Source organism: Tupaia chinensis, unplaced genomic scaffold, assembly GCF_000334495.1.
Source record: "Tupaia chinensis unplaced genomic scaffold, TupChi_1.0 Scaffold000085_1, whole genome shotgun sequence".
NCBI lineage: Eukaryota > Metazoa > Chordata > Mammalia > Scandentia > Tupaiidae > Tupaia > Tupaia belangeri.
Window position 1 is genome coordinate 6,230,533 of NW_006159547.1, and position 13,348 is coordinate 6,243,880.

Below are 13,348 nucleotides of genomic sequence, written 5' to 3' on the forward strand. Positions count from 1 at the left end.
AATTTCCCTAAACATCTTCAGCCTCTGTCAACTATCTGAAATGCCTTCTGTTTCCACAGATTAGCCTATTCTGGACATTTCATGTGAGTGTGGAACCATTTAACATGTGGTCTTTTGTGATGGGTTTCTTTCACTTTGCATAATGTTTTTAAGATTTGTCTTTGTAGCAATTATCAGTATTTCATTCCTTTTTATTGTTGAATAGTACTCCACTGATTCCAGTGAAAAAATGTACCACTTCATTCATTAGCTGATAGACATCTGTGCTGTTTCCTCTTTTTGGCTATTATGAATAATGCTGCTATGAATATGAATGTCTGAGTTCTGTGTGGACAAGCTTTCAATTATCTTGGGTTTGTACCTAAGGAGTACAATTGCTAGCTTATATGCTAACACTGTTTAAACCTTTTGAGAAAATACCAGACTGCTTTGAAATAGGCTGTACCATTTTCCATGACCACCAGCAGAGCATGAGGATTCCAATTCCTCTACAACAGTCAATCCTTAGGTCTTTTTTTAAGTTTTTATTCATTTATTTCTTCCATGAGCAAGAGAGACTGGAAGAAAAAAACAGACAAGACAGTAACCCAACAGAGCCCTGATGCCTCCCCAATCTTCAGGATCACGGGCAAACACATGCCTGGCATACTCAGGGAAACCTCAAACTTAAACCAGGAATCTTCCCAGGTGGGACTACCCCTCAGAGTACTTTATTCTACCACTGTGCCACCAGCTGGTACCTCTGTCTATATTATTATAATCATCTAATGGGTGTTAAGTGATAGCATTTCTCTGATAATCAAGCAACTTTATTTTACAGTAGATTCCATGAGGGTACTGTTGTTACGAGTTTTGCTAAAAAAGTATTGCCCTAGCACTTGATAGCATCTGGCCAGAAGAGGCCTTTAATGTTTATATATTATAATTGCATACTAAAGGAATACATAAAACCTAGTGTGGATTTGGGAGTATTTCTTTCTCAGGTGTGTACATGGTGGGGGACATTGACTACATGTAAGAAATGAAAGAGAAAAGAGAGAATGACTACAATTTTGGCTTAGTAAATGAAAGACTGATGACAAAAAATAAGATATAGATCATATAAAAAGGAGAAACAGATCATATACATAAAAAATTTGAAACAATAAATTAACTATATATATGTGTGTGTGTATACGTATGTGTGTATGTGTATATATATACATATGTATGTAGTATGTAGTACACGCATGAGAAACTTAGAAACATTCATCTGTAAGGAAGAAGGAAACTGGGCCAGCTCTGTGGCACAGAGACAATGCCCTGCCCAAGAGAAGCTGGATCTCTTATGGTGACTACAAACCCCTGGCTTGTTCAGTCTGAAATATGCTGGGCATGTGCTGGAGAGTCCATGATCTGATAGGCTGGAGATCTGGAGGAAGGGGACCATGACATGACCAGACCCTGTGGAGGATATTTTTCTCTCTCACATGTGTGTCCATATACTCTAACATCAATAAAGGGAAAAAAAAAAAGAACATAAAACAAGACAACACAAAAGGAAAACTTAATAGGAGCCATTTAGAAGACAAACTTTTTCTAGAATACATCATTTCATCATCAAACAGTACTTATTAACCATGATTACTTTTATTACCTACTTTACCTTACTAACCACACATGTCCAAATGAGGATCATTTTCAAAATTTAAAAACTATGAAAGAAAAATTACCTCAATACATTTGAGGCTATTCAAAAGAATATTCCTGAACTAAAGCTCCAAAAGAAGCACGCTTAGAAATGTTACAAACAAGAGCATAAAAATGAGAATAAATTTATAGCCATCTAAAATAATTTTGAAAGCTAGAAAAATAGATATAGTTTAATATTTTCAATACAAAGTAAAGGTAATTATGTGTGTGTTTGTGTGTGTGTTGTCTGTCCATGATAATATAAAGACTCACATGGTTACTAACCTTAAAATGGTTATCAATTCACATTTCACAAAATTTAATTTTCTTTGTACTACACAGTATTTAAGAAAATTACAAGAACTTTCTACAACCTTATGATTTTGTTAGAGATCATATAAAACTAAGAAAAAAAGTATTTTCAGTTCAAATATGAGTTTCTAACCAAGGTAAGGTAAAGCCTGTATTGCAACTCTCCCTGCAGAATACCTTGTTCAATGCACATAATGCATTTAAATAGATTACTTAAAATGTGACAGCTGAAGAATGCTTTCACTTCGCACATGGTTTCTACTGAATGTCATTTCAGAAATGCCTATATAACACATGTCAACGTGGAATGTCTCCACCCACGAAAGAGCATTTGAGAAGAGTAAGTAAACTTAGAGCAGTAACACAGAATTCAAGTTTGTCTTTTTATAGTCAGCCAGCCCAATGAAAAGATTAACAATGAAAATACTAATAATGTCAGAAAATATTGGCAATAAAAGGAACATAGTGAAAATGTTATTTCAAAAAAAGTGTGATTAAAATTACAAAATATGCATTGCTTCTAATGTTAATATGCTATGGATTTTTCTTTCTTTCTTTCTTTTTTTTTTTTTTTTTGATTTGCCAAAGGATACAGGTACTTGCCCAGAGAAACAGAGAAGTGAGAAAACACCCTCAACATCAGGAATTGTCACAGCATAATCTCATTTCCTTCCATTTCTCTCTCCCTTCAGGATTTTGGGCACACAGGCAGTATGTTTTCAAGCCACTAGGTCCAGGACTTGAATCAGAGTAGGGATGTGGGATCCAGCTGCCCCAACCACCAGCTGGCTCTGCTGGAGTTCTTTTCTAATAAATACTCAAGGATTTGTTTTTTTAAAAATCCATTTTTAAGCTAAATTACATAACTGAACAACGCTTTACTTGTATTGGTAATCTATCAATAAAACACTCCATTTCAAAAATAAATCTAAGATCCTGATAAATCTTAACTCTAACAAGGCCCTATAAGTATTACAGAAGTAAATTGTTGGTATAAGCTTTTTAGTATAACATTTTTAATGTTTGTTAGTGCTGTTACATTTACTCATACAAATTGTCATCATTTCGTTTTCTATGAACTCTGCTCTTCAAAAAAACTAGTTTATATTCTGTTTATTCCATTCAAAATGCCCTCCTATAATCTTATGCTCAATTAAAAAATTTATTATGTATCTGCTAAAATAAAACACAGATATTTAAGAGATAAAAAGAAATATGAAAGTCCTACCTTAAGGAATTTATCATTTTTCGTGAAGATAAGATATACTTGCAGCAGCAGGTAATGTGCAAGTGTCAAACTTAGGGTTTAAATAGTCAGAAATCACTGTGTGCTCTGGTGGTCAAGCAAGTTCACACTTGGTACTTTGAGCTGTGCTTTCATATAAATAAGTTGGGAAAAGCATTCCAGAAGAAGGTAACATGCACAAAGACTCATGGAAGTATAAATATGGAACCAGTGATTCCCAATGAATGCTTCTGCCAATCTCTTGAATCCTTTCAGAGAAATTCTCTTCCACTCTTTATTAAATAACCAGGGGTCACCACAGTGCTTGCGCCCTGATGACCTGCCCAACTGTATTCTACTCTACCAAAAGCAGGACACAGGCAATGAGATCTGTTCACTTTCAGAAACTTTCTCTACTTGCAGTAAAAAAGAAAAAGCATCAAGAACATCTGTTGTCAATTTATTGATAATTTTATAGATTGATGAATGAGTCTCAAATGTCTCCTTTATTTGGATACTACATCCTTTCGCTGTTGTTAAAATATCATTTTTCTTTAGCAGAGGATCAAATTATTTGTTCATGGTGCCCTTATATTGCAAAACAAAAAGGCTATGCTCTTTTGGTGATCAAAATTTTAAAAAATTTTCTATTGGTCCATAAAATGTAAAATTCTAAGAACCAATGAATTAATGAAAAATAAGTAAATCACATCTCTCCTGTTTTTGTTTCTTCTTAAATGAGAGAGATGAAGAGAGGTGGAGGCAGAGGATGAGATAGGTAGGTATGAGTATTTTTGATAAGGTTTCACCATGCTGCTCTCCACCTGCTCTAGCTTCCCAATGAGCTAAGATTACAGGTGCAGTACAGTGCAACTAGCCTGTTTAGATTGATCCAGAAACCAAACCTAGGCCTCCCATGCAGACCCAGTCTCATGCAGTGGCAACCTACCACTAGTGTCACCACTGCTGGACATTACACATTTTTAGCAGTATGTAGAAAATGCTACTGCCTTTTCTAAATTAAGACCTAAAATAAAAATTGGCTAAATTTTGCAAAATGATTTAAAGAATGGAATAGTTTTAAAAAACAGACATTCTTTGTAATAAATGGCTCCTAATTAAAATCAAACGTGATCGACTTTTTTTTTTCCCTTGTGAGAGAGATTTCTGCTTAGGACATGTGGGCTTGCCAGAGAGAGACAGACAGACAGACAGACAGTGAAAAATCACCCCTCTGGGGCACGGCCATGTCACAATTGCCTCTCCTCCATTTTCCCTTCAGGACTTTGGACATGCACGCATGCACACACATCCAGCTTAAGTTGCAAGCCACTGTGTCTGGGACTCAAACCATGGCTGACCATGTAGAAGTCTAGCGCCTCAACAGCCATGACCCAACATTTTTAAAACTTTGTTTTACTAACTCAGAAGTTATGCCCCAACTTCTAATTATAAATATCAATAACCACCATATAGAAAGGATTAAACTGAATGGTAGTGAGAACTGGAAGACTGTTTTATTTTCTTTTTAAACTATTCCCGATTTGAAATTTCCTAAAATTTAGCTCTTAAAAGTCATATGTGGGGACCAGCAGTTAGCGTAATGGCTATGTTGCTGGACGCCCACGTAGTTGACCATGGTTCAAGTCCCAGACCCGGTGGCTTAAACTCACGCTGGGGGCGTGAGCGTGCGTGTGTGCCCAAGATCCTGAGAGGAGAATGGAGAAGAAGAGATTGTAGCATGGCCATCCCCCCCCTGGGGAGTGATTTCTCGCTTTCTGTCTCTGTCTCTGTCTGTCTGGCGAGCACACATGCCCTATAGCAAAAACCTCTCAAAAAAAAAAAAAAAACGTCAAATGTGTGCAAATGAGTATACAAACACACCTAAAGCAATAATATAAACTGTATCAGCATAAAGAAAAATAAGGTGTTCAAAGACTAAACTTGGCAAGTCTTCAAAAAAAAAGTGTTTTTTTGCTGCTGTCGTAACTTCCTTTGCAATTTCCCAAAGCAGTTGATCAAATATTTTGTACATAATGGTCTGTCAAAAACAATTTTGGCAATTCCTAAAATTTAGAACAATTTTGAATTCTAAGGTTAATTTCTATATGGCACTTTTGCATTTCAACTACCATCCAAAGGTCTTAAAAATGTTGACTAGCTAAAAGAACAGCAGATGAAGAAAAAAATTATACATTTGTATGTTTTTCACTTTGAGATTCTTTGCTGATTTACAGGAAAATCTCCAACTACTCGTCACCACTATAATGACTGAAAGACTTAAGAATACCTCATTTTTCTATTTAATAGACACCTAGAATAGTGTTCGCTTTGAACTCTGGAATCAGATAAATCTGCATTAGCCACTTATTATCACAGTACCCTTGAGCAAGAGAAAAAGGACATTGTGAGAATTATATTGTTTGTAAAAATACTTGTCAATAACATACTGTAATAAGCCATGGCTACTATACCACGTATCCAACTCCAACACAGAATAAACTCAAAACCACTGGTGGAGGGCCTATATTTTCCTATTTTTCAGAGGCGCAGAGTAGCAGAAAAATGGCAACATCAGAAAGTATCAAGAAGTGACAAGTACAGTAGTAGCAAGGCACTGTTTACTTACAGCTTCCTCTAATAAAAGGTTTCTAAATAGTTATCTTTTAAAAATCATCTGAAGAGATTTTTTTAAGTATTTTTCTTTATGTTTTAAAAATATTTTAACCAGATTTTATTTTACATGCAAGTACTGCTTGTGTGAAGACTGTAAAATGTGGTAACAAGTAGATGATGAAAACATTTTCCTCTATTCCATCCAGCGCTTCTACCTGGTACAAAATGCTAAGTCACAGCTTGTAATCATACTGTAGCCGAAGCACTAATGAAAGATGGTCTTGGTTATGACATTATGACACTTCAAAGTCAGACCACAAAACTGTTGCCAGGAAGCACAAAGGCGGCAAGCGTAGAGAAGCACTGCAACAGCACCAGCATGGTACTGGTACCCAACCAGCACACCCCACGTATGGCTAGAGTTGTCCATTTATTTGTAGAAAGGAGCCTGTTTAGGGTTTTGTTTGTTGAAGTGAGTTTTAGAAAATGGATTTAGGATGATTTCAATAAAAAAGTTTGAAGAGCCATCAGCATGAAGTGTCACAGCTTTTCTGAGAAGAATATTATGTAGAGAAAATAATTTATATGCACAGCATTTTAAACACAAATTTTATTTTTTTTTTTTTACAAGTGATCCAATAGACAGTTCTAAGTTCTCATCTCCCATGGAGGAAAGGGGGAATAAACATTTTATAACTATATACTCCATAGTTCTAAACAGATTTCTCATATATAAAAACTATTCTCTAAAAAGTAATTCAAAATTAACTGCTTCCATCTTTACTTAAATCTTTACTTAAAGATTTTACATCTTAAGAAGAAAAGACTACACAAAAGTATTCCTTTTACTGACATAAGAGGAATCGCGTATTTCATAAAGAAGCTTGGAATGAAATTGATAAAATTGGTTGGGCCAGTCCTATAACCTGTGATTGAAGTAAATCCCATCTTGAAATCACAGTTCTATCTCCAACCACTGAGAATGTTGGATACTTACACAACCAAAGAGAAAAAAAAACAATAACAGTTTGAGAGTTCATTTTTTTTAAAAGAGATTTTTGCTATAGAGTGTGCACAGTCACCAGAGAGACAGGGAGAGAGAGAGAGAAAGCATGAAATCTACCCAGGGAAGATGGCCACGCTGCAATCTCTTCTCTTCCATTCTCCTTTTGGGATTTTGGGCATGCACATACACGCACATACACGCATCCAGTATGAATTTTAAGCCGCTGGGTTTGGGATTCGAATGCTGGTCAACTATGTGGGAGTCCAGTGACATAACCATTATGTTATCTGCTGGTCCCAAGAGTTCACATTAATTAAAAGCACTGTCAGGGCTGGCCCTGTAGCCTAGTGTTAAGAGAGTTGGATTCCAGATGGCTGACAGTGGCTGGAACCCTGCCCTGATGGCTTGAAAAACACGCAAGGCACATGTGTGAACATGTCCAAAATCCTGACAGGAGAGAAAAATGGAGAAGGAATTGCAATGTCACCATGCCCCAATAAAGGATGCTTTCTCCCTCTTTCTCTTTCTATGTCTCTTTCTGGTGAGCACACATACCCTCTTCCATTCAAAAAACAAAGCTGATAAAACTTTTATTTTAAGGGCAATGAAAATTTAATACTAACCTTATCTGTAAGTCTATATAGAAAAGTAAAAAGAAAACTTCACCTTAAAAGTAGAGCCTAGAGGAGCCAGCAGGTAGCATGATGGTTAAGGGGCTAGACTCCCACACAGCCAATCACGGTTCAAGTCCCAGACCTGAAGCCTTGGGAATCATGCCAGGCATGTGTGCATGAGTGTCCAGATCCCAGGAAGACAATGGAGAAAGAATTATGGTGTGGCCATACCACCTTGGGGTGGGGGTGGGATGATGTCTAACCTTCCCTTTTCACTGTCTCTGTCTCCCTCTGGTAAGCATATACATCCTAAGGCAAAAACCTTAAAAAATTTAAAAAAAAAAAAAAACTCATTAAATATTTACTGAATACCTACTATGGGCCAGGCTCTGGAAAGAGAAAAATGTGGAAGACTAGGCCTTTGTAGTCTATCAGGGATGACAAACTCACAATGAAACATTTTTCTGTAAAAGTGTTTTAAAGGCAAAAGAGAGGCAGAATATAAAGTACAATGGGTATCCTAAAAAGGAGTGTCTCTCCACTGTCATAGTGTTATACAAGTTCAAAGGACAGAAAGATCCTTCTGTTTGGCTATTGGGTTGAAGCCTGAAGAATAACTAGGATTCTAATTGGGAAGGAAGGAAGGTTGGCTAAATAGTCTTAAGAACACAAAAGTAAAGATCTAGTTTAAATAAAAGTAAAGATCTAGTTCAAATGGAAGCAAGTAACTGACTTCTACAGAGAAAAGAACATAACACAACAGAGTATTGTATATTATGCATAAGCTGAATGACTAAATGTTTTAAATCTAGGTTTAAGGAGAGGAATGACGTGATCACTCTCCAACTGCACTTAGGAATGGAATAGCAAAAAGTTCTTGGATCCAGGTACTCCAATTCAAGTTGCCTAGCAAACTGGGCAAATGGCTTTGTTCCACCACAAAGTTCAGTTTTGACCCATTTGGCCAAACAATGTTGTTAAAAGATTAATCGGACAGTGCATGAATGCTGGACTGAACCAGAGACAGAACAGAGGAATGGGGGAAAAGCCATTACTATACTGTAGAGATGAAGATGATAAAGGTATGCACTAGGCTGACAAATCAAACAGCAAAGAAAAGAACTCATGTAAAAGTGCTTGAAGAAAAAACTGAGTTACGAGATTGACCGAATGTATGTAGACAGAGGCATGAATAAACAGTTAACTAAAATGTTTTCCCTGACCTAAAGATCAACTACATCATCAACAGAAAAGGGCATCAATGAGAAGAGTAGGCCTGGTGAGAAAAAGTTTCGTTTTAGGCTGAAATTATACAAATTGCTGACAATGATGCAAAACTAAAACCTAATTAACACAAAAACTGAAGAAAGGATTCGAGTAAAGTCAAAAGATATTGGGGAAATACACACACACACACACACACACACACATACATACATATATATATATATATATACACACATATATATAAAGTGATATCAAGTGATGAAAGTAAATAATAAAACAATTACAACTATGAAAATCTGTTTGAACAATGAGAGTTCTTTGAAGAAATCACAAAGGTGATACGGATACTATATTACTACTTAAAGATAAATTTTAAATGTAAAATCGCAATATAGTTAACAATATCTCATTTAAAATCAATGCATTATCAGGAGAAAAATAGAAATGAGGAATGGGAGCTCTGTAGAAAACTGGGAACTGCAAATTGACTTGAAGTCCATGGCACAGTAGTAGGAGTTAAGATTTTAAGTTTAAAATTAAAAGGCTAATCTCAAAACTCTTGAAAGAACTCTCAGTCCTGCATTTTCTATATACCAGTAAAAATCAGCAGTAAGACATTCTATACATAACCCTATTAATCTCCTAAAGTCCTTACAGAGTATGCTGAAATATAGACATAATCACATAATATAAAACCATCACCTAACTATAAAATCAAAAGCTGATTATTACACATTGATAAAAATGAAATTCTATTCTAAATCTCACTTCTAGAAAAACAAAAAATGCATATGCTATGTTTAACTTCAGCACTGTTTTCCAGCTGGGAGAGTAGGGTAAAAAAGAAAGGCTATTCGAGACCAAGAGAGGACACTTGACAAAAATGTCTTTTTCTCTCATCAGGATGGCATATTTCTACACAAAAAGAGCAGATAAAGACTGGCTATCTTTTATAACTTCAAAAAAAAAAAAATACACTCAACCACTAAAGAAACATTTCAATGTAAGAAAAAAACGAAGCAAAAAGTGACTAAAAAGTATACTTGTGGGTTACCAAGTTTCTAAAACTTTTCTCCTGATAATTAAGTTCACCGTTTTGATACTTGATCAAAACTAACAAAGTAAATAAGTATCCAAAAAGACTAACCAATAATGAATTGTAAAAACATTTTAGATAGTCTACAATCCAGAGGTTAAAAAACTATTCAAGGACTACTAAACAAATCAGTTGATACTCTTACATATATATAATTTAAGTATATAAAAGAAGCAACATTCAAGAAACTTCTTGAAAGTTTAAAATTTTCTTGTGGTTCTTTTTAAAAGAAGTTTTATTCATCACCTTTCACTATCTGTTGTCCTGAATTTGCCCAAAGTGAACTCCTTGTTCTCACAGTTACAATGGGAAAAAACAAAAGTTGATAAATGAGAAATGAGTGGGTAGCAAAACATGAAAAACTGTAATGCTTGATATTTTAAGGATTTTGGCTTCGCTAATTTAAGAAATTACAAAAACATATTATTATGCAAATAGCATAAACTTGGAAACTTCTGCTTAAGTGATTGTTTATAAAACAAAAATACCCAATAAAGACTACCTAACCAAACTAACCACTGAATTCAGTTAATCAGGAAGACGTTTGGTAAGGCTGATAATTCTTGCAATATATGTCAAATAAGAGGGGGGAAAGACCTTACGAAGCCTATTACATATATTTTCTCTAGCTATCTAAACTGGTGTTACATTAATAAGAGAATTCAAAATCTTGTTTCTCCAAGCCAATGTAATTAGGCTCTTCTACAGCAGTAATAACTTTACATTTCTATTTGATAATTTAAATAAAACATATTGATATAAACCATTATCCAATTATTCTGACCTCAAAATACAGTAATAAATGTCTTTTAGAATCAGTTTCATACTAAAATGTGTAAATTATACCTGAAAGAAATGTGAAAAGATGCTTCATTTTACCTAGTTCCATTATTACTTTTAATGCCCAAAGTTTTTTTATACCATTTTTTTTGCACCTAGAGTTATGTCATGCCTTAAAATAAACTTGAGCCAAATAAAAAGTTTGCTATACATTAGAGAACCTAAATTAATGGAATAAAGAGCCATAGACCATGTTATATTTTTACTGGGTGCCACATTCTGAATTCCAGATTTGTTCTGCAATTTGTCAGTCATTCCAATCCATCCAGTTAATTTTGTAAACAGAGGCTATATGCCAAGTTTGATATAATAACTCGATTAAATAAAACTTTAAATAGTCATCATTCACTTAAACAGGAAGCAGTAAAAAGAAAAATGCCATCACACAGCTCTCTTTTTAAAAGGCATCAAATTAATATTCATGAAATAGAAAGCCTTAAAGTTCAATCTCCCAAACAAGTTTTTACTATTGTACAATATTAGTTAAAATAAAGCTGTGATCTTCGACATACAACCAAGGCAACTCTGAGATGGCTTTCACTGAAAGGAGAAGCTACTGCTGTAAGTCTATTTCTAATAATTCCAAGTTGTCCACTAAGAAAATGAAAAAGAGTCTACGTCTTGCCACCTATTACCATCACTTCAAAATTGCTTTTTTATGCAGCACTCTACGTGGTTGTGTTGCTTTTGGCCTGTTAAAGGCAAAGCAACATTATCTCTGGATTGCCAATAGTTTCTCCTTATTTGGCTAACATTGAGAGATCCCAATCAGACTACTATAAAACTTTAACATGCACAAAGCATCCATTTTGAGAAAAGTTTGCGTCCAGTTTTCTTTTTTTTTCCCACCCCCAAAACAAAAATCAGAGCTTGGTAACCGGCTTTCAACCGAGTGCCCGTGTTAATTCTCTTTAGAACGCTAGTGCACACCCAGGACCTGGGGCTGAAGGAGCTCTGACACTGCGGCAAACTCAGTCCCAGACTCGAGGCGTTCCGGTCAAGAAGTGGGCAAGCCCTGTAGAACGCTCCCTCGCCCTAACCACGTCCACCCCCTCTTGTTCAGCCGTGCAGATCAGTTAATTACACCCCGTTTTCCCCTCCCCAGTGACCAAGAGTAATAAAGGAGAAAACAGGAAATCGTTCGCTCAGGGCACTCGGCTTAGGGCGCTTGATTACTATTATTATCATCATCATTTGTAATCAAGTCCTAAAAAGTACAACAAATCCAGTGCCCACCTACAAACCAAAGACGACCATCTACCTAAGCGTCCCTAATGCTTATTAGTTTTTATTTTTTTTAGCAGCCCCCCCCCACCCCCGAATTATCACTGACACCAGGGCCCAGACACAGCCCACTTAGACCCCTCCTAGTGTCGACCCCAAATCCCAGATAGGCGTCCACAAATGGCCCTGGAGCCACCGTCCCCTTTTCCGTGTGCGCCGGAAACCACCGGTCCCCAACTCCAACGGCAACTGGTCTGAAGGGGGCCTCCAGCCCAGCGCCCTCCCTCCGCCAATGCACCCTCTCCCTCCCTCCCTCGCGGGAAGCCGCCCCCTCACCCAGCACCAGGAGCCTCTCCCGCCGCCCCCAGCCTCGGGAAGCCGAGGGCACAGGGGAGGCCCGGGGGGGAAGCCGGCGGCGGGGCGCACAGACCTGGTGCAGGGCAGTGAGTCCGTCCACATTGGCGTAATTGATGTCGGCGCCGCGGTGCAGCAGCTTGAGGACCTCATCCGTGTCGCCGCTGGAGCAGGCAGCCAGAAAGACGGCGCCATCGTCGAACTTCACCTTGGTCTTCTGACGCTTCACCACGGGAGGCTCGAGGTCCGTCTCGGAGCCGATCCAGCGCTTCAGCTGCTCGTTCCGCTTCTGCTTCGCGTCCGCCATCTTCATCCCCTCTCCTGCCGCCGGGTCTTCTTATCGCGAGGGGGGGGAAGGGGGAGGCGGAGAGCGAGGAGCGGGCAGGCAGGGGGTGTGTGTCTGTTTCTATGAGTGCGGGCCAGAGGAGGGCTGGGAACCGGGAGGAGACGCTCGAGACTTCCAGTATCCCACAGAGCACTGGGGCGGCGCGCCCGGCGGAGCGGACCTCCCTTCCTACCACAAGAGCCCTCCCGCCCCCGGCACGGCCACCCGTCACCAGCGGCCAATCTAACGTAACTTCGCGAGATCCGGGCAGGGAGGCGCCCGACGGCCACTGCGCATGCGCCCTGGGCCTGAGCCCGCCCCAGGAAGAAGGCTCCCGCGAACGGCAGCGGGGGCGGCTGGGCCACCGGAGGGAAGCGGGTGTGGCCCCGGCCGCCCGGGCTGCGGGGGCTGGGCCAGGGACCAACCTGGAAGGGAGGAGGCAGGGAAGGAAGGTTGCCTTTCCCGGCTGAGGGCTCCCTGGGTTCCGGAGGCCGACAGTCGGGCTGCCGGGCTCTACAAGGGCAGATCTACCTCCAGTGCGGGCTCTGCTACGCCGAGTCATTTGCTCAGGGCGGAGGATTTTGCTGTGTAATTGAATGGAATGAAAGGTGTGAATTAGTTGCTTGTGGTTGTTCTTTCTAAGGACCTTGGATAAACTTGGGCATCTTGGTATTGATAGGACCCTTTTGAAAGTGAGATCTGTGTAGTCCAGAGCTTTGGTGGTAATTGCTGCGGTAATCATCTATTGGTTGACCTGCGGTAATGAAGTGGCTTCCTGCCAACCCCCACTGTAGAAACGTTTTTCCTTTTTGCTCGTTATTACTGTTTTGTTTGTTTC

General features: G+C 38.5%; 1 protein-coding gene across 4 annotated transcripts in view; it reads right to left on the bottom strand.

The window, feature by feature from the left end:
* Nucleotides 1-12,708, bottom strand: part of PPP1R12A (protein phosphatase 1 regulatory subunit 12A) — a 158,292-nt gene extending 145,584 nt beyond the window's left edge. For all 4 annotated transcript variants that reach the window (XM_006142863.3, XM_006142864.3, XM_006142861.3 and 1 more), the window contains exon 1: nucleotides 12,262-12,708. In XM_006142863.3, coding sequence (XP_006142925.1) covers nucleotides 12,262-12,498 — 237 coding nt within the window. In that variant the 5' untranslated portion in view covers nucleotides 12,499-12,708. The remainder of the gene's footprint in view (nucleotides 1-12,261) is intronic.
* Nucleotides 12,709-13,348: the final 640 nt, after the last annotated feature.